Source organism: Ambystoma mexicanum, chromosome 5p (genome assembly GCF_040938575.1).
Source record: "Ambystoma mexicanum isolate Mex_15411 chromosome 5p, UKY_AmexF1_1, whole genome shotgun sequence".
In the NCBI taxonomy this organism is placed as follows: Eukaryota; Metazoa; Chordata; class Amphibia; order Caudata; family Ambystomatidae; genus Ambystoma; species Ambystoma mexicanum.
The window spans coordinates 274,832,447-274,854,804 of record NC_090930.1 but is presented as its reverse complement, the minus strand read 5'-3'; the positions used below and the strand labels follow the sequence as shown (position 1 = coordinate 274,854,804).

The 22,358-nt window shown below is 48.2% G+C and overlaps 1 protein-coding gene across 5 annotated transcripts in view; it reads right to left on the bottom strand.

Annotated features, from left to right (window-relative positions):
- Positions 1 to 22,358, bottom strand: part of UPF3B (UPF3B regulator of nonsense mediated mRNA decay) — a 747,911-nt gene that overhangs the window by 605,078 nt on the left and 120,475 nt on the right. For 3 of the 5 annotated variants that reach the window (XM_069612693.1, XM_069612694.1, XM_069612695.1), the window contains exon 4: positions 2,945 to 3,043. The exons of the other annotated variants lie outside the window; for them this stretch is intronic. In XM_069612693.1, coding sequence (XP_069468794.1) covers positions 2,945 to 3,043 — 99 coding nt within the window. The remainder of the gene's footprint in view (positions 1 to 2,944; positions 3,044 to 22,358) is intronic. 5 annotated transcript variants of the gene reach the window in all.

The window sequence follows — 22,358 nt, the reverse complement described above, 5'->3', positions numbered from 1 at the left end:
GTTGAAGGCTGACAAGCACTGGTGAAACATTGGTATGACCAGATTGGTATGACCAGAAAGCTTCACTTGTTCATTTTACTCCAGGCCAAGAAATCTCAATCATGAATTCTATAAGGCTCAGAGCTTTGCAGGATAAATGGACATGTCCTCAATGGATAGTTAAGAGACTAGGTGAAGTGAACTATTTAGTGGACATTAAAAGACCTAATCAGTTTCCTAAATTATTCCATGTTAAGAGACTGAAGGCTTTCATCCCTTATGATGAAATGGGATCCCCACTTCTGGCTTCAAATAGAGAGGAAAAGGAATCTGAACATCTCCCTGATCAGTTCCAAGGAAGCCCTTCATATGGCTCCATTGAAGGTGTCAATCAGTCCCCTCAACTGACTGTGCAAAAACAGGGTGAGGTGACAACTTTGCATAGGCCGTTTTTTCCCATGTTTTCACTAATGCCAGGTTTGACAACTTAGTGTCAACAGGACATGGACACGGACGATAGTGTGCCTACTACTAAAGGCGGGAGTCACAGAATGTCAGAAAAGCTGAGATCACACATCAAGTCGGAGGTCAATAAAATGTTGGATCTAGAGGTGATAGAACCCTCTAACAGTCGATGGTGCAGTCCAGTGGTGTTGGTACCAAAGGCAGGTACCACAGATTTGAGCGTCTGTACGGACTATAGAGCTCTTAATGCTGAACCAAGATAGATGTGCATCTGCTTCCTCAAACTGAGTTAGTGGACAAAATGGGTGCTGAAAAGTACCTCAGTGTCAGCAAGCTTTTTGCAGAGTATTGGCAAGTATCCCTCACAGTAAATGCCAAGGAAAAGAGAGCATTATAAACACCCGAGGGACTTTATCTGTGCAGCAAATGCCCCTAGGCTTAAAGAATGCACTTGCCACTTTCCAAAGGTTAGCGAACCATGTCTTGAGTGGGTTTGATTTCGGCAGTTACTCAGATGGGCTAGACTTTCTTTATCAATGATGGCAGAACAGCTCTGTTGAAGATGGTGGTTCTTCCCCATAACTGCTAAACCACTCCATGAACATTCCTATTAAACTGGGCAACGATTTTTTTCAAATCGCTAAATAGTTTGGTTGCAAATTACCTAGGATACCCTGGGGTGGCCTGCATGAAAATTCTACCAATGACAACACTGTATGAGTTAGGTGGGATACAAATCCCGGATTTGAGCTGTATTATCTTCTAGTGGCACAAACTAGCTCAATGGCATACTGGGCTGAGAATGAATCACAATTCCTGCATGTAACTATAAATAAAAGAGCAGCTAGCTCCGTGGACTTGAGAGCAGCTCTACTATTGGAAGAATACCATGATTCCTGCCCTTTCGACCCTCTAGTGGTCACTGAGGGCGTGGCATAAGATAACGAAGTACCTGAGTAGCCAACATCGCTACTAGCTCAATCCTCCGATATGGGGGATGCTAGATTTATCCACCGCGCTAGATAAGAGAATCCGGAGGGAATGGTCAGGCAAAAAAGAACGCTTGTGACGTTACAATACATGAGTTTGGGGTGTCTTTCAGGCCAAATGGCCGGAATTCCCTGTAGCACCTGCAACGCACCCATGTCTTAAATTCATGGTAAATTCCCTGCCATGTCGTCATTTTGTGTCAGTATTTTACCATATGACCCAGATGAATGAAAAGGGGGTGCTCTATAAATCAAAGTACTAAAGGGGAAACCTGCTAGGGTATTGTGCTGGACGATGTTTGGCATAGAGCTTTTCCATACACAAAAAAAGAGCCACTTAGCTCAAAGTTTAGATGGCTGAAATTTAAAGTGCTACATATGCTCCACTATACCCCTGCAACTTTGTACAAACGTGATGCTGATGCATGCTGCCCAAGATGCAATCTTAAGCAAGAAGATTACTCACACATGCTGTGGGCATGCCCTGTGCTGCTTGAATACTGGTATAAAATGTGTGCAGAATTGTCTTTGATGTTGGACATTGTGGTCCCCATGGACCCCCGTTTGATGTCTGTTGGGTTATAACAAAATGTATCGATTGAAAAGTAACTTCCTGCATATTACTTTTTTGATTGTCAAAAGAGTGATACAGTGGCGTTGGAAGCGGCCCGATTGTCCTATGCTAGAAAATTGGCTGACGGACTTGACGTGGGTCAGTAGCAAAGTTTTCTATATCACTTTGCTGTGTTCATCCAGGCACCCTAAAGACATCTGGATGTAATTCAGAGCATATTTGCTGCAACGCACAAATCCTGCATCCTAACCTGATTGTTGGGTAATGTTTTGTTTGCTGCTCAAGCCAATAATGCAAGTATTTTAAAGTACGCTGCTTCAAGTGCTTTATGTTTTTTCCCCAATGTTATTGTATATATAGTATGCTATACTCTGATGAGAAACAGAATATTTGAGAGATTTAAACACCAAGGTGATGCCCGCTCCACACAATTAATTTCCTATAAAAGGAACAAACACGCCAAAACACATGTTAAAGCGCTAAATAAAAAGTATTGCTCAGTAGCAAACTCTAGATGGCGGATTATCAAACTGACTTCAGACAGCAACAGCACACATTCCTACACATACTTCTAACGTAAACACTTCCATTTCACACTTGGAGGAGAGGATAGGTCACTCAGCACACAGCAGTGAAACAAATAAGACGTCTCACTTGTAAAGAAAAAAGTTTATTCCATGTGAAAAAATGACAAACGGCAGGCATATGGAAGATCTAGCCTGCAAAAACAGACCAACACATTTCACCCGTAGAGGGGCTTGATCATGAACATTTATTTCTGCATGGGTTTAGCCTTTAATCATGTCTTCTCCTACAAGATTTGTACCATATAAATTATTTAACGTGCCACCACAAGCTGCATTGTAAATATTACTTGCAAATTTGGAAATACAAAAATATAATTTCCAGACAACCTGTTTTTGCTACAATGCAGTACCTTCTTCGATGGTCCCAGTTTTGGCATCCTTTTTCTTGCTCTTTTTCTTTGCAACTTTTTGAAATGGTGCAAATTCTACTACAGCAGGGTATTCTTGACCTGTTATTACAAATTCAAAATCACCTGGTCAAAATGAAACTGAAAAAACACATGCAGCAGCAGTTTTGAGGTAGCACAACACAAGTTAAATAACATTGCACATTAACTACTGCCTCATCAAGTTAACTTCATACTCTACAAACAAAATGTAAATACTCACTGTTCTGACTAAAGTACTTCTAATCTATAGTGCCCTTTCCTCCAAACTTCTAGGATGTGTGGTAAACATGGTAACATGGTAGGGACTAGAATATTTTGCACAGCAAAACCTAGATTTGTGAAGCTTTCAAAATTGCACACATGCCCGCTCATCTCATGCATGCCAATGTACACAACCACAAATCAGTGCTATTCAAACTGCCTATTCTCAGACTAGCAAACCAAGGATAGCAGGGAAGGCAGGCACATGTAGGAAAGGGGATTATAGAGTAGGAGTACAGTAGTCTTTACAGTGAATAGCTTGTACATGCTCCTACATCCTCCTGCATGGTTGTGGAATGCTGCCAAAGCAGTAACAGACTAAGCTTGTCACCTCTTCAGCTTCCATTCAAGTTTACAGAAGAGGAAGTGGACAAACAAGTAGCTGCTTTACAGATAATGTCAATGTTTAATGTTTAAATGTCTTTGAAAAGTCAGATGTCGTTTGAGCACAAAATGCATATTCCATGCAGACCTTTAAGCATCAGATGACTTGAAAGCTTTAAAAATGCAGGAGACAACCCATCTGGCAATGGAAGGAAGAGTCAACTATAGGTAATAAAGCACCCATTAGAAGTTCTAATCGGCCTTCAGCAGGGTTCAGAAAAAATGGAAAAGAAGATTTCTTGGTTAATGTAGAAATCTGACAATACATTTGGTAGAAAGGGAGGAGTAGTCGGCGAAACCACCTTGACTGCAGGTCAGTGGTCTTGCATGCCGCCAACAGAAATGTGGCCATGCAGGAACCCAGGTCGACGTCCATGGAAGCCACGGGCTGAAATGGCTTATGAACCTTTTGGACCTTAAAAATCAAATAACTACAATCATAGATAAGGGTAAACCAGCTCTCCTCCTACTTCTAGACCACTCGGCCGCCTTCTATCTCGTGGATCACACAACCCTGACCACACACCTCACCCAGGCAGCTCACTTCTCTAACAATGCCTCCTCGTAGATCACATCCTTCTTGGAGGGCAGAGCTATATAGGTTTCCTCAGACCAAGCCAACGCAGAACCCTTTACCATCCACTGTGGAGTCCCACAAGGCTCCTAAACAGCCCCCACCCTCTACAATCTGTTCACCTCACCAAACCTCTTTGACAAACTAGACTACTTCGGCATAGCTTACACAAATTATGCCGATGATACGCAGGTACTTCTGCCTCTCAGGTTCATATGACCAGGACTCTGCAGGCCTCACGAGGATCTACTCTACCATTTAAGCCTGGATGGCGGCCAATGGTCTGTGCTTGAACAGGGATAAAACAGAAATCATCATGGGCCAAAAAGAAACACTAGCTAAACTTGTTAGGGAGAATTCTCTGTAAGGCTAATTTCCCAAACCTAGTGAGTCCCCCAGCAGCTTTGCTGGATTTTTGGGGCTTATTTTTTTCGCTCCTGCTAAGAGTGAGATTCTTTTGCTCCCACTCTTAGACATGATTTGAGGCGTTCCTTTAACTTGCCATGTGTTTTATGGGCTATGGGGTCTTTTACTCTATAGGGTCTCATGTGTTTTTTTGATGTGGGTTACACAGCACCCTCCGTGCCGTAACCCAGGGGTGTCGTAGCGACCCCCCAACATAGACTCCATACCCTGGGACTGACTACTGTCTCCCAGGGCATGTAAAGTCACCATTGGCTTTGCTAGTCCCAAATTATGAACAGAAACCAGTACAACCATCATATTGTGGACGTACTGGTCGGGGCAATTCGATTGCCCTGGGGTCTGTTGTTCGAGGGGGCACGTCTCCGTCCCCCCCTGATCGAGTTTTAGCTGGTGGCAGTGGATACTTTTTATATTCGACTGCAAACATATCTCGATGGGATTTTCCCATTGTTCGAGGCTACCAACTTTAATTATTTAATTCTTATAGCCTCGAACATACCGCCGGTTTATTATTTATTTAGTATTAATTCACCGGTTGGTATTTTTTGCCAGAACTCGATTCTAAAAATGGCGTTTGTTCTCTTCTGTGACTCCAACCCAAGTCGAGCCCCTTGATCCACTTTTTGGCGGGCTTCTCCACAGAAGCCTCCAAAAGTGGTGCCACTCTGTCTAGGTACCACAGGGGGTGTGGGAGGGGGGGGTTTAGGCACCCTGGACTGAGTTACCTTGGTAACTCAAGTCGCACTCTTGTGTGATTGGCCCAATTGGTGAGCCGGCCGGCTCACCCCTTAGCATGTTTGATTGACAGCTAGGCTGAGTGAATGGGGGTGTGCTGCATAAAAGCAGGGCTTTGGGGACTGGAACTTCAGAAGTCGCCACAGGACCTACGAATCCGAGGAGGGAGAAGCTGAGCCGGCCTGCAACGACGACACCACCGGTGGAGCCCTGCTGAACCATCTCACCACTTTTCCCAACGACAGAGGAGATCTCCCGCCCGGAGAGTCTTCTTCCTTCGACTGGTGGGGATAACCAGTCTACCTTCTTTTCGCCTTCCTGGAGCATCTTGTGGCCGCCTTGCCTGTGCCAAGCACCCCGGCAACCGGGATAACACATTTTCACCACTACCGCAAACCGAAAGGGTAGTACCTTTGTACCGCAGAACTCTGCGGCTGGTTTCTTCCCTGGCAGTGCAATGACCTTCATCCTTCCTCCACGAGATCTTCTCCTCCTCTGGACGATGCTGCGACTTGCACCCGCTGCCAGGAACAACTGCCCCTGCTGGAGGATCCTCTCCATTTAAGGTACTGTGTTCCGCCTGGCTTCCCTTGCAACAGTTTGAACGGGGTGTATTAAATCCTCGTCTCTCGAACCTGGGTTAGCCTGGGACACCTTAGCTAACTTTCCTGCACTGAACTAAACCTTTTTCGAACTACCTCCACAAACTTTGAAGACTCTGTGTAACTGTCTGATCTTGGGCATCTTCCGCCTGGCTCCCTTGAAAGTGGGCCTGGCACCTAAACTTCCTTGCTCACCAGTAGACTGTGCCTTCCTAACTTGCTGTGGTTCTTTAAAAAGTGTTTAGTGTGTATGCTTCCATAATTCTGCTTTTCCCTCCCACTTTTTATTTAACTTGTTGGAGTGCCATTGAACGTTAAGTGCTCGCCTCTGTCTGGAAATAAGTGGTGTTAACTAAGACTTGTCCAACAAGTAATCAGGGATGTACATATGATAATACTGATTGTGTTTTGAACGTATCTTACCAATTTAGTGCTAGTGTGTTTTATAAGTGTGTGTTAAATAAATAATTATACACTTTTACACCCAGGCTCTGGTCAGTGTTTGCTTGTGCTACTGTATTTCTGTACCTATTTTGTAAGCTCTGTATACTGCCTAACTCTTCTTGAGAGAAGTCTGACTGCTCAGCCACAGCTACCAGTGAATCTGTGTGGTACAGACTGCTACCAAGTGGGTTTACTGCCAAACACCTGTAGTCTTAAATCTTTTGCAGTGGTCCCTAACGGAACTGCACAGGTTTCTGCCTAACAAAACTCAACCAACAACACTGCTACTTTTTCATTCGTAACTCCACCATCACCGTCTCCTCCCCAGTTAAAACATTAGGGGTCTACTTAGACTCCACTATCCATGACAAGGCAAGTCAGCGCCATAGCCTCTGCGTCGGCCCACACCACTAAACTCAAACGCAGTCTCACCCTTCTTATCCAACTAGAACTGCCCATCGATAGCTAGAGCCACAATAGGGGCCAGACTAGACTATTGCAACGTCCTCTAAGCAGGCACCTCGCTAAAAACCTCAACCATCTTCAAACTGTCCAAAACAGCGCATTTCAAGCTGCCCTCAGAATACCTAGAAGAGATAACATCTTGCAGGCCAGGCGAGATGCCCATTGGCTTCCCGTAAGAGAAAGTATCACATTCAAGACTCTCTCCCTGACGCATAAATGCCTTAACCTCTCAGCCCCGTCTTACCTCTCGGAAACCATTGTCAGAGACACTTTGTCTCGCCTTAAGAGAACCAACCATGCCAACAAACTACGTATCCCACACATTCTCAGAGCCAAAGCAGATTACTCAAACATTTAACACTACAGAGGGCCCGAAGGTTAAGATCAAAGGAACAACTCTGCCAAAATGATTGGTGGGGGAGGGATGAAGCACTTGACCCTCCCCCCACACCCACTAAAATACAGCAGATCCGCCGACATCAGAAACCTCAGCGCAATAGGCAAGTGTCAGGGTCTGCTCACATGGACATGGAATGCTCAGGCCACGACATGAGTATGAGTGGCAGTTATCATGGTGCCTTGGTAACCGCATTCTTTCTGGACTACAGTGCCGTGAGGCCTAGCAAGAATGCTGCCTCAGGCATGAAGTCATGGTGCGGACAACGATCATCCAATCAAGAGTCGTGAGATCTGGAAGCCTGCGATCTTCAGCAGTATTTAGTACCAAAAGGGAGAAGCACCAATGAATCCTTATCCAGCACATGCGAGTAGAACAAGTTACTTACCAAGTGGTAACGTTCTTTCGACTGGATGCTCCTCCAACGTATTCCACATCTTTGACATGTAATGTCTACAGCTGTGCTGCTTCGGAACATTTTCGGCAGAGGGCGTCCTGCGTCAATGGCATCAGGTCGATGTCCTTCGAGGCCTCCATCAAGGGTGACAGTGGATGTTATAAATAGGACTCACGGCACCAGTAGCCTCAGTTCGTGTTTTTTGTCCTCCATAACGTGTGCCATAACCGCACACCAAGCCTCCATGACTGCACCTAGCCTTGTGGGAACGTAAGCTTCAATAGCATGGGAAATTCATCAGAGGGGTAGGCTGGGAGGGCGATATGGAATACGTTGGAGGAACATCCAGTCGAAAGAACGTTACCAGTTTGTAAGTAACTTGTTTTTCGAATGGATTGGGTCCTCCAACGTATTCCACATCTTTGACAGACTCCCAAAGCAGTATCCGTGAACGGGGGAGGGAGAAGAATTTGGATATACCCAATCAGATGGGACAATAGAGCACTGCTTTACCAAAGGCCACATCTTGACCATGGAAAGTATCCAGGGAGTAATGTTTGACAAAGGTGTGGATGGAAGACCACGTTGCAGCATCACAAATATTTTTAATAGGAACTCCCTGTTGTAGGGCTGTGAATGTAGGCACGGCCCTGGTGGAGTGAGCTCGCAAACCCTCAGGCGGGTCCTTACCAGCCAATTTGTAACATTCAGCAATGTGAGGATAATCCACCTGGACAAGGTCCGTTTGGTCACATCCTGGCACACTCAGTGTCCAGTGTATCCCACAAAAAGTTGGTCATCCACCCTTGACATCCTAGAAATATTAAAGCTCAAAGCTCTCCTAGGGTCCAACCTATGGAGTCTCTCCACTTCCTTACCAGGATGAGGAGGATAGAAAGCAGAAGTACCACCTTCTGGCTCAAATGAAACTCATACATTACCTTAGGTAGGACATACCCTCAGTACAACCCTATCCCTGTGAAACACAGCAAAGGGTGGCTTAGACGTGAGTGCCTGCAAGTCGCTCACTCTGCGAGCAGATTGCAATCAAGAAAGTTGTCTTCAGTGGGGGCGCTGTTGCGCACACAGAAGATGGATGCCTGATTTAAGAGCTCCGATCCACGACAGATCCTTTCTGTAATTAATCCGTCCTGAAGCCACCCGAGACCAGAGCATTGACACAACTGGTACATGAATACTGAGGGAACACCGGCTGGAAGTTTGGACAAGAACCGTAGGTGGACAACAGATATCCGATGTGTCAACTTGCCATGGGGAGCTGTAGGACATGAGCTGACTGCGAGAACCAAGCTGTGCCTGCCTCGGACCGCGGCTGCAAAGGGAGAGGAGCCAAGGCCTGCACTGGAGGGATGGAGGCCCGTGCATTGTGCGGCCTCATTGTGTAGCACCGGGGTTGCTGCGGTGGACTCCCGAGCACTGCGGCGGCTGGCCCGGTGCCCTTGCTGGAGCGAAGAGCAGTGGTATCCTGGCAGGTGCAGCTGGAGCCGTACTTGGCCCCTGCCCACCCCCCCCGCAACCTAGCTGCGGACCGTAGCGGGCATCCAGCCAACACCGATTCGGAGGTGCGGAGCTGCGCTTCGCCGCCAGATTGTGGCGAAACGGTGGGCGCTGGTTGCCCTTGAAGGGACCACAGAGACGTGGATTGCTGGCCCAGAGGAAAGACCTGCATGACAGGACCAAGCAAACCCAACACCGCCTAACGGGTTAAGCTCTATAGCCACAAACCGTCGTTGCCGGGCTTTGGTGCTGGAGTCGACCGTTGAAGCAGAGGCAAATAGGGAAAGGACTCCAGGAACCTGAAACTGTTTGAATTGCCCCACAAGCCCAGACTCAGAGGGCACTGGTGGGGAGCCCAGTAACAGAAGAAACTGGGTGTGCGAGAACTCCTTTGCTGAATAAACCTACGATGTAGCACGAGTCAGATTGAGATGCGCACATTAAAATCCTACACTGTGCTACTTCTAAACCACGGGGGACCCGTTTGGAACAACCGGCGGTTGGAGCCATTCCCAGACGGCGTGGGTCAGGGGCCAGAGCATCATTGGCGACATCCAGGCTTGTACAAGAGCTGCAGAAACCCTTACATACTACGGAGAGCGGGATTGCTAAACAGCCAAGCCCACTGAAATACGCAGACCTGCGCGTTAAGACTTCCAGAAGGGACACTGTTGTGCAAGGTAAGGGTGACTCCCTGGCCCACATACTCCGTTACAGCTACAACCCTGCACAAAATTTCTCCAGCATCGGAGCCACAGATGGAGCAAAATCCCTATAGGAGCAGAGGCACAATAGAATGGGTGCATAATGTGTGAAAATCCTTTGCAAACACAAGGAAACAACTACGGAATAATCCATGTCAACGAACTACCAGCTGGGAACTTCCCTTGCGCCAACCCTTAGAGAACCACACGCCACATGCATTTGACACCCTGGCGCTCTGCTGTTACACACCATAGAGGCCCAAATCGACACTAAATCCGAACCCAACGGGCGAGAGCCTCACACGGAGCGGTGAAGAGGCGAGTACAACCCCCCCAACCCCAACCCTTGGGACAGACTGCACCACGCGTGAAAGGAAAGTAGTGGCCGGCGTGGTGAGGACGACGACGACAAACAGGCCCCAACCCTGAAAAGCTAATACAGAAACTGAAACTATAACATGGGGAAAAGACATTCAGCATACAGGGCATGTGTAACACAAAGCAGTAATCACTGGACGTCGGAGAACACAATCCATTCCCGGGGCCTGAAGGCAAGGTGAGGACATCCAAAAGCACCCCCTAGTGAGATACCAAACCAAGCCGGGGCGGGCCGCAGTCCCTGTTCCATCAACATCGCCCTCTATACGAAACACGTGTCATAACCACGAACATCGGGTACTGGGTACGGAAGAACTACAGACACCGGGGAAAATGACGAAAAGGAGCAGGCTCAAAAAATAGAAAAAAGGCCCTATGGATTTGTTTAGGAATAGCCAGTCACAAGGTCCTGCGGCGGAGACACCAAGTACTCCCAATGTTCAAGCTAAAAGAGAAAATGGTGACAGGGAAGATCGGCTAACAACTATAGTGCAAAATGGCTTCTAGCAGTAAACGTTAAGCTGGATGGCTTTGTCGCTACCATCGGTTCTCTGAAGGTGAGAATTGACAAAGAAAGACAGCGTATTACAGAGGCAGAAGGCAAAATCAGCTCCACCGAAGACCCAATTGCCTACCACAGCCGGGACATCGGCCAGCTGAAAGATAATCTATCCGAGATGCAAAATAAGTGTGAAGATCTCGAATCGAGATCCAGGAGAAACAATATTCGAATTGTGGGCGTTTCTGAAAAATTTGGTAAAGGAGCAATGGAACCTCAGGTTGAATCCCTTCTCAAATCTCTTTTCGACGCAGAATCCTTTTCGGATCACTTCCTAGTCGAAAGAGAGCATTACACGCTGGCTCCCGCACCTAAACCAGGGGCGCCACCCCGCACGATAATTGCCCGTCTCCACAACTACAGAGACTGAGACAAAATACTCAGGATGGCCAGAGAACAAGGCACGCTACAATATAAAGAAAGCAGCATACAAATATATCAGACTTTGCTGCCGGAGTCTAGGCGAACAGAAGGTCGTATGAACCGGTAAAACGACTTCTAAGAACACAACAGGTACCATACGCTCCAATATTTCCAGCCAAGATGAGAATCCAGCGTGAGGGGGTGGGGGGTGTCAGACTTTGAGACTCCGGGTGCAGCCATGACCTACATTGAGTCCTCATACCCCCTCCCCACAGAAAGCGGAGACCGGATCAGAATGCCAGGCCTCGTCCGGAAAAAGAAAGACGTGACCCGACCGATTGAACGATATATAAACAAATATCCTTTACACTAGTTGCAATACTATATCTTATACGCTACCCTTGAAATGGATTGCGAGCCTGGGTCGGGCAGCCATGTGATGGCAGCATGGCAACCTCAGAAGAGCTTCAAAAGTTTAAATGGGACCTTCGTCAAGTTGGGGTGGATGATGTGGGTGGGGGGCGGGTTGGGGGAGGTGGGAAGGGATATGCTCCACAATTTCCTGTACAAAACAGCTGGGAAGATGTGGACTGCTACAAGTTACAGGTGTTAAACGTTTTCAAATGTATGGTCTTGCGTATGCTGACACTGTCACAACCCTATCCCCAACCAAGGGCTCACGGGGCCCTAAGGACCTTATTTGGGTCCCCTCGGATGCCTTGGAGCCAGTCCTGGCGCTGTTGGCATAGGAAACGCTTGCTGGGACAGGGTTTCTATGGACAGAGGAGAAGCACGGCCGCCCCCATGCGGAATACTGGGGAACTGCATTCTGCAGTCTAGCCTTGGGTGGGGCCCGCCCCAAAGACACCCGTTATAGCGCCTTGCTATTTAAACCACGCCCGACTAAGGGCACGCGCTTCACGTTATTCTGCCTTGCAGTGTGACGATCAGATCCTGCCCTGCCATCCTTACCTGTTCTGCAGCATCCATCTGCTTCGAAATCATCCAAGACAAGAACCATAGCCATCCTTACCTGCTCTGCAGCATCCATCGGCTTCGAACTCATCCAAGGCAAGAATCATCGCCATCCTTACCAGCTCCACTCGTCGCCTGGAAGGCCATCATCTGCAAGACATCTTTCATCCCGTTGGATTCCCAGGGAACATTCTTCTCCTGGTTGTCGCGACCTACAGAACAAAAGCACAGGTTAGCCTCTTGCCAGGATGCTCCCAGCGCTGCTTGGCGTTCTTCTTACCTATTCGAACTGGGCTTCGGCTTCTACCGCAGCACTCGCCACCTGCAACAATAAGTGAGAAAGACATTATTGCAAATTCAACTAAAGACTTTGCTTGCACAGTGAAGAAACTCGGCAGAACGGTGCCACCTTTCGACGCGCCCCTGCCCAGCGCGGCAGGACAGAGAGCGCACCTTTATAGAAAACAAGGTGAGAGACATTCTCTGGTGAACTGCAAGGGGAACACGGGAGGTGGGTTGCAAGGAAAGAACTGAAGCTCATCTCCCCCTCCTATCTTCTAGAATTGCCCCTCGATTATCCAGATTCCAGGACAGGCGAAGGGTTCCCGAGAGCATCCCAGTTATTCGAGAGGCGCCCCGTGGACCAACAAGGTGAGCGTTACAGACACTGCCCACACTAAACTTACACATTTACTAGTAAAATGCATAGCTGGATACAAATATACACAATCCCCTCACAGGTGACGGGGTAAAGATTGCTTCTATCATGGAATGACCGTGGGCTTAACAATCCTACGAAATCCAGGAAAATTGGGGCCTATGTAAACAGATTTGCTCCTCACATATTAAATGGTACAGTAAACACAAACACAAGGGGCCAGCAACGCAAACATCTTGGGGCAAACAAAGATCTCTCAGACTACTTCACCCAGGCCAGAGGGGTACTCACAATATTACACCCTTCACTGGGATTTCAATCTAAAGGCCACAAGGTGGGAAGATACGTGGTAGTATGGGGTGAAATAGCAGGCAGACCGGTCACGTTAGTCAACACCTATGGCCCTAATATAGGATGACCCAAGTTTCTATCTCAACATTTTAGAAATACTCATCTCGCTGGATGAATCCAGCATAATTGGGGGGTGGGGTGGGGGATTTTAACGTGGTCCTGGACACAATATTCGACAGGTCTGCAACAATTAAAAGACCGCCCGCTAAGGCAGCGATCACGCTGGGCCAAATCATACCACAGTTATCGCCAATAGACGCATGGAGGGAGCTGCATCCAAACACCAGAGAATACACATTACTCCACAGTGCATGACTCAGAGTCGCGAATCGACTAGTGGCTCATTTTCTCTTCCATGTCAGATACACTAAGGAAATGTGAGATTCACCCCCGTATGTTATCTGATCACTCTCCTATAACTCGAGCTTTTATTTCGAGACATCCCCAAGCCTGCAAGGCGATGGAGAATGCCCACCAAAATATTAACAGACCCAAATGTAGTCGAATCCCTACATAACAAGATCGAGGAGTTCTTCCCCAATAATGTAGGAATGGTTGATCGGTACTCCACACTCTGGGAATCATTCAAGGTGTGGGTTAGGGGGGGGGTTCTGATATCCAAAACCACAGGCCTCCTGAAGTCAGTGCGTCGTGAGCTTGTAGAGGTCGAGACTCAGTTGGGCACTTTGGAGATAGCTTACAGCCTTACCTCATAATAAAGATACGCTTGATGATATCAAACTTTTGAAGGACTTTTATAGTCTGGCCACTAGGGAGAGACAGTAAAATGCTGCCCCAACTAGAGCACGTAGATACGGTGAGAGCAACAAGGCGGGAAGGTCCCTGGGCAACCTGATCAAAGCTGATCGCCAACAAAACCTAATCGCAAGTATCAGTTCGACAGATGGTAAGGTGGTCGTGGGGGAGGAAGGCATAAACAGGGAATTTGCTAAGTTTTATCAGGAATTATACACCAATCGGGATTAAAAAAAACAGCATCAGTTATACAAGAATACCTTGGTGAGCTCGAACTCCCGAAGGTTCCATTAGAAACGAAACTAACTTGAGCAACCGATCACCGGAGAAGAAATTACTGAAGAAATAAAGGCATTGGTATTCGGAAAAGCCCCGGGTTCAGATGGTCTGGGGGTCGAACTTTATAAGTAGTCTCAGATGTAACTGGTCCCGATAATGTTAAAGGTATGGGAGGAGGCGCTGGAACGGAACATACTACCCGATTCGATGAGAGAAGCCATTATTACTGTATTACCAACGTCGTCCCCAGCACATGTCGTCCTACAGTCTCCTTTCACTAAATAATGCAGACGCCAAGATATTTGCGAAAGTATTGGCGAATATGCTGCTATCTAGCATGCCAGATTTGGTTCATCCCGACCAATGTGGATTCATCTCCACAAGATCCAGTGCCTTGAATCTGCGTAGACTATTTGGGATAATGTGCAGTAGCAGTCTCCCTAGATGCCGAGAAGGCATTCGACTCGATGTCATGGGTGAACCTCCTCTCGGTGCTGAAGACATTCAAAATGGGCCCCCACTTTATTAAATATGTGAAACTACTGTATACGGCGCCGGGTGCCAGAGTCCTGAATAACCTACAATCTCTGAATTGTTTTTATTGGGTAGGGGCACCAGACAAGGCTGTCCATTCTCCCCTATACTATTTGCACTAACTATAGAACCTATGTCTTCATTTGTTAGGCAGAAACACAGGGACAGAGTAATACGAATGTCAGGCCCAACTCAATCTATCACCTTGTATGTAGACGATACTCTCCTCTATATTCGGAACCCAGAAACTAACCTGTCACCTCTAAGTCGGATACACGAATTTGCTGAATATTCCGACTAGAAGATTAATAATGGCAAATACGTCATCTTCCCGTTGACTCCAGCCACCACATGCTCAGCGGTAACCTGTGGACTCAATTGGTCGACCCAACACATCCGATATCTGGGCATATTGGTCTCTGGGGATAGGCAGACGCTATACTCAACAGGTGCTGCAGCTTCTTAGCACTACATTTCAGATGTGGGCCAAACTTCCCATTTCCATTTACGGCCGGGTCGCTATCCTGAAAATGGTTCTCCCTAAATTACTCTACCTCTTCGTAATATATACCCATATGGCCGGGAAGAACCTTTTTCGAGAAGCTCCGATCCATGGTGACAACGTTCCTCTGGGGCAGGAAAACAGTTAGAATAGTGGGGGGGGGAAATGGTTGAACCGTACTGCTCTGGTGGTATTGCAGCACCAGATTTTGAAATATATTACATAGTTGCACAGGCACAATTCGCCAAACACTCGTATGACTCAGACAATTCACCCCACATATGGATAGAGAAATATGCTGTATCCACTACCGACCTCCGCTCTATCATCTATAGTCTACGCCACAAAGATCCATGTCTTTTTGACCCTTTGGGTAGTACGGTCAGAGCATGGGGTGCGATCTGTGAAAGACTAAAAATAGATACTCCCTATGACCTGGATATTCCCCTCTGGAAATTCCCCAATATCCCCCCCAACGTTAGATGAAACACTTCAGAGAACTTGGGACCCAAACAAAAGAAATAAAAATGTGGGACATGTTCCCAAACGGGAAATTTGTGACCATGAATGACTTTAGCAACACGATTGGAGGGGGTTCACTTAGGGCACTCCAGTGCTAAAGAATGAAATCTGTGTTTAGTTCAAGAGGGCCGCTCTTCCCAGATGAACCCCCGGTACATCCTTGCCTGCAGATGGCAACATCGGGGAGGGGTTTAGGAATCTCTAAATTGTTTGCACTAACACAGACAAACACCCCTATACTAAATGTTGTTAAAGACAAATGGGAGAAAGACTTGGGTGTGCCCATCACGGATGAGAAATGGTCCAAATACTGTGCGCTCATCAAAACTATCACTGAATGCAGGCCTGCGTTTGATTCAGTTCAAGGTCCTAAATCGGTTCAACTATACCCCGGCAAAAACAGCCAAATTTACAACTGATTGTATAGGGCAATGGCCCAGATGCAAAGCATCACAGGCGTGGTTGTTCCACATGTATTGGTAATGTCTGGCAGTGGCTGGGTTTTGGAAGAACGTAGCAGCTATTACAGGAGACACAACTCTGATACCAGCCTCCCTGACTCCCCAAAAGTACCTGTTCAGAGACATCGTTAAGAGTGCAGAAACCACCAGGAGACTGTTCAATATCTCCTGTGAGATAGTGAAAAAGTGCCTACTGCAAAGCTGGAAGAGCCTTTCCGTGCCAAGCATAGATCACTTCCTCCGAGAACCGACATATGTCAAGGAATATGAGGAGCAATACATATTGACAGTGTCTAAAACAAGTCGCCCCAAGGACATATGGGCCCCGTTTCAAATCTATTTATGTGAAATGGTCTCAGATGACGAAGCTTCTATGTAAATTTAAATGTATCATTGTATATTATTCCAGTTGGAATGCGTACATCGTGATGTGGGATTGGAAGTGAAGTTGTATCTGTCAAGACCTCAATAAAAGTTTTATTTTAAAAAAAAAAGAAAATGGTCTTGAAAGTCAACAGTCTCAAAGGACAAGAGTGCAAAGGTTCAAACGGAGCACCCATCAAGAATTTCAAGACTAGATTCAGATCCCAAAACGGCACCCGAAAAGGGGACGGCGGGAACACCTTTGTGAGCTCTTTTAGAAACCGCGTAAACAAAGGAATCTTAAAATAAGAACATTCTTCAGACGAGCGCTTGAAAATAGACAGCGCTGCCAGGTAACCTTTAATGCTACCCACTTGAAGACCCTTGTGGGCTAAAGAAAGCAAGAAAGAACCGTCGCAATGGAACACTGAAAAAGATCGACATTGTCTCCGCTGCACCAGTCCGCAAAACATACGCCAACGGTACAGGGATTTCGTTGCCGGACGCCAAGATTGAGAATCTTGACCTCTGGATGGAGAACCTGACCCCCCCCCCCCACACGAGAGTACATCCTCTCTGTGGGGAAGCCGGCGTGGAGTACAGATGGACGTTTCTAGAAGGTCCTGGTACCACAATCTACTGGTCTAATTCGGAGCAATTAGGATCATGTGGGACCCGGACCTCCTTAGAACTTGAGGAATGATAGGGACCGGAGGAAATGCATACAGAAGTGGGAATGACCAATCCACGATGAACGCGTGTCCCCAAGGCTCCTCTCTGAGGAAATTCCCTTGAGCAATATGTCTCGCACTTCCGGTTGGCTCCGGTTGTGAACAGATCCACTTGAGGGGTTCCCCAAAGGGCGAAGATCTCCTGAAGGACCTCCTGAGCCAACTCCCACTCATGGGAGACTGCTCTACCTGCTCAGAGCGTCCACCGCCGCTTTTTCCACTCCGGCAAGATGAATTGCCGAGAGTGAGATACCCTACTGTATTGCCCAGAACCAGAGCTGCATCACCTCCCTGCACAGCGGGAGCGACCCTACACCCCCCCTCTTTGTTGAGGTAATGCATGGCCGCTGTGTTTTCCGTCATGATCAGGACAGTCTTCCCGCGCACGAACGGCAGAAAAGCCTTAAGGGCTAGCCTGGTGTCTCTCGACACAAAAACATTTATGTGAAGTATGGACTCAGACGGAGACCAACAACTGCTGGCGGTCAGCTCGTTGGCGTGAGCCCCCCATCCTGTGAGGGAAGCATCTGCCACTACCTGCCACGGTTGCCAAAACGGCTCTCCCTTCATCAGGGTCCCTTTGATGGCCCACCACAGAAGATCCTGTGAGACCTTGAGTGGAATCTGAAGGAGATCCGACATCTTGCCTGAGAATTGGGACCACTGCGTCCTGAGGGCCCACTGAAAGGATCTCATCCACAGTCTGGCCTCCAGGCACCAGAAAAATGCAGGATGCCATGAGGCCGAGCAACCTTAAGAATTCCAAAATCCGGGAGACTCTGGGCATGTTGAAATTTGCCGACCATCTGGACAATGGGATGAGCCCTCACCCTGGGGGGCGAGCACTTCCAAGGATGTGTCCAACAGAGCCCCGATGTACTGGAGCTGTTGGTAAGGTGTCATATGCGCCTTCTTGAAATTGAGGGAGAATAACAGCTTGTGAAGGGTGTGGCAGGTGAGACAGATGATCCAAGGCTTGTTCAGGAGAATGCGCTCTGATCTGCCAGTCCAGGTAGGGGTAGACGGAACCCCCCCCCCCCCTCTCCTGAGATACGCTGCCACCACCACCATGAGCTTGGTGAAGACACTCGGGGCAGAGGTCAACCCGAATGGCAGGACCCGAAACTGAAAGTGCGATCTGCCAACAGCGAACCTGTGGTATTTTCTGTGCTTTGGAAGGATCGGCACATGAAAATAAGCATCCTGTAGGTCCAATGACACCAACCAATACTTCAAAAGTCGAAGGGCCTGAAGGACCTGAGAAAGAGCGACCATCTTGAACTTGTCCTTCCTGAGGAACTTGTTCAAGCGACGCAAGTCCAAGATGGGTCTCAGTCCTCAGTCTTTCTTGTGAATCAAAAAATATGGGGAATACCAGCCCTTGATCCTCTCCACCACAGGCACTAGTTTTATAGCGCCTTTCTCCAGCAGGGTCAAGATTTCCTGTGCAAGGAGCGGATCCGGAAGCTGCAAAGAGAGTTTCCCGGTGGATTGTCGTGAGGCCGAGTCAGGAAGGGTAGGCAGTAGCCGTGGGCTATTGTTCCCAGAACCCACACATCTGAAGTAATGGCTCGCCACTCTTTGAGATGCTGAGACAGTCTGCCCCCAAACAGCAAACAATGGGACCAGGCCTCATAGGTGTTTTGGAGCGGCTGCAGCAGCGCCTGAGGGCAAAGAGGCAGCTGCCTGAGCGGCTTTGGCACCTCTCCCCCATCCACCACGGGTAGTTTTACGGTGTCCCCTTTGACTGGTCGCTCCCGTCGCTCGACCAAAAGAGGAGTAGTAACGTAAGGAACCCCTCCACTGCTGTCCGCTAGGACGAAAAGGCAGAGATTTACGCACAACTGCGTCCAAAGATTTTGCAGCTTCTTTGGAGGTCAGCAACCTCTCAAGCTCTCGTCAGCCTTGCGGCCAAACAAATGAGAGCCGTCAAAGGGCATGTTGAGAAGACGGGCCTGCACGTCTGGTGCAAAGCCTGACTTCCGCAACGACGCAAACTTGCGTATCACGGTGCACGCAGCCATGGACCGGCTGACACTATCTCTGTGCAATCCAGATTGAAGCGATTCATACATAGCATCCTTGCCATCCTGCACAAAAGCAGGGCACTCACTTTCTTCCCCTTCGGGAATATGCTCACCGCCAGAGACAATTCCACGAAGTATGCAAAAATGTGGCCATGGCACAGGTGGAGTTGGCCGATTTAAGGGCCATACTCCCAGCCGAAAATACCTTGCGTGCCTATCCATCGAATCGCTTGTCGTCCCTATCTGGAGGGATGGTAGGGTATGCTGCCTGCCTCGAGGTGGCCGTGGCCGCCTAAACCACCAAACTCTCCGGAGTGGGGTGTGTGGAAAGGGAGCTGGGGGGGGTCGCTACTGGATTGGCGGCATTTCTTAGTCAGCGACTTGTTGACTGCCGGAAGAGACTCCATGCTGTTCCAAGTAGCAGCCACCCTTTTTGTAATGCCATGTGAAAAGGCAACACTGGGTCAGTGGCTGGACCCTGATCTAAAATGTCAGTCAGGTCATCCTGATCGAATTCAACTTGAAGGCCGGACCACCCCAGGTACTCTGTAACCCTTGACATCAACCTCCTTTAGGAGGATTCAGCATGAGCCGCAGGGTCAGGCCTGCCAAACTCCATCTCAGGAGATGTATCCACGCCACTGCCATCATGTAAAGATTGCCTCAGATCTTCCAGCTGCCTGTCCTCCGAAAAGACTATCAGGAGCTGCAGGAGTTTCACCAGGAGCACCAAAAGGCCCCAACTCCACATCAGACCTCTTATCCTCCTCAAATATCTTGTAGAGAGTGAAATAACTCCCTCCTAGGCACAGCAGTAGACCTGGAGTTCACAGGGGGCCTCACAGTCTTAGCCAAAGACTTTCTCGGAGGATCTACAGCTCTATGGGCCTCCACCATCAAATTCAGACCTGTAGGCCCTGATGGCGACAATGGCGCTGACGGCCTGGTCAATGGCAAAGCCCCGACAGCCGCACTCGATAGGTACAGGGTCGAAACCTTCCTCAACACCTTCCCAGGCTTCGACGGTCTCGTCGGGGACGAGGGCCTCGACCGGGATGTGGCACTTCTCTGGAGATCTACCGGAGCCTTTCCCAGAACAGGACCTTGACGGTTCCCGATGCTTATTTCGGCGACCGCCCGGGCCAGAAGGCGCGCCAACGTCAGACCGAGACCTCTCCCCACTGGCTTCAACCGAAGGTGTGGACTGGGCAGTGCCCTGAGATTGAAAAATCTCCAGCATTTTCTCCCTGAATGTCTCCCACTCCTCTGGAGTAGAGGATTTAGTGGGGCAAGCCACTTTCCTTGCGGGGCCATCATCCAACGAGGACAGGGAAGGCGAACTGTGACGCCGCTTCCGGGAGTGCCTCGACGAGGACAAGTGGAGAGAACCACTCGGTATTGAGATACCCTGGACTTCTTCCGACAGAGATGGTCACCCCTCGAGTCGTCAGTGGAAAGACTAGATTTGGATACCCGACCTACATGCAACTTCCCCTTACGCTCCCGCAAGACCTTGGCAGTCAATCACTGGCACTTCGAGCAGTCGTCGGTGTCCTGGCTCTCACCCAGACACCACAAGCAGGTACGGTGCGGGTCCGTGATGGACATCTTGGACTTACAGTCTCTGCACGTTTTAAAGCCCGACCAGTCAGAGGGGTCGAAGAAGACATTATCGAAGCTGATAACACGAGACGTGCGAGTTCTCGAAGCAAACCAGTTTGCAGAAAAAACGGAACCGAGGCTACGGGCTCTGTGAATCCTACTAATAACATCCAATGAAGTCACCCTCGACTGGGGCCTTCGAGGGACATCGACCCGACGCCATCGACGCAGGCTTTTTTGGCAGAGGACGCCCTCTGCCAAAACATTCCCAAAGCAGCATAGATGTGGACATTAGTTGTCAAAGATGTGGAATACGTTGGAGGACACAATCCATTCGAAACAACGTTTTTCATTGTGTCTGTACTGGTAATTCCTGAACATTTGTCTTGTTTCTTGGACTATGTATTTGGATCTTTTGCTGTGCTCGTCTTCCTGGGACTGTTGACTTTTCCTGGATACCCTTTGGTTATGATTTGAGACTGACATTTTGCTTGTCTATGGACTTCTGCAAACCACAGGAAGGAGGGAACTATACTCGGTAATCAGTTATCTGTTTCATTCTCCCCTCCAAACCATTAAACCCCCCACCCCCTGCTCTCTTCTGCAAATTGACAAAGGGTCACACCGGTGGCGGTTTTAACATTCGACTCCTCACTTGTTCAATATTCTGCGTTTCTCTTGCAGCCTGCGAAAGAGCCAGTTGATATTACTCCTACCTTTTTATCCAAGCCTTCTGCACTATAGTCCTTCTCTACCTCTGCGGCAATGTTTTCTGGGGGGAGGTCTCCCTGCATAAGAGATCAGGCCCTGTGATTGATACTTGGCATAGGGGTAAGAGCAGGATTATGATGGACTATATCTATGTGGAGGCGCGACTGTTGCAGAGCATTCAAAAACTGCTCATTTGTGATCTTGATAATCGTGACCACAGACTTCTTTCATTAGATATTCTCTGGACTCTCCCAACATCAAGACACCATGCATGCAATCAGTCACTGCTCATTAATACCTCGAGATCCAGGCTGCGATGGAATCCAAGCAACCTTGCTGCATTCCAGATAGACATTAAACATCATATCTCTGGACATTCTACAATTCAATATCCTGATTTACTGACACCATTCACCAACACCATTACTATCCCTCGCAACAATGTTATTCGTCATTTTCATACCTTTGATCCGGCCCTCCGCTCTAGACGTGCTGAACATAGACAACTAAGAAAAAGCCTTCTACAGTCCAATTCAAGTATGTGTTGGCAAGATCTTAAAACTGCCAAATGTCGATATAAAAATTGGCTGAGGAGCAGGAAAGCCCTCATGTTTCCAAAAGATAGTGAACACATGGCTTGTGCCATGTCAAAAAAAAAAACTTGGCGGGCATGTGGTAATTGTTAAAAAAAATAAC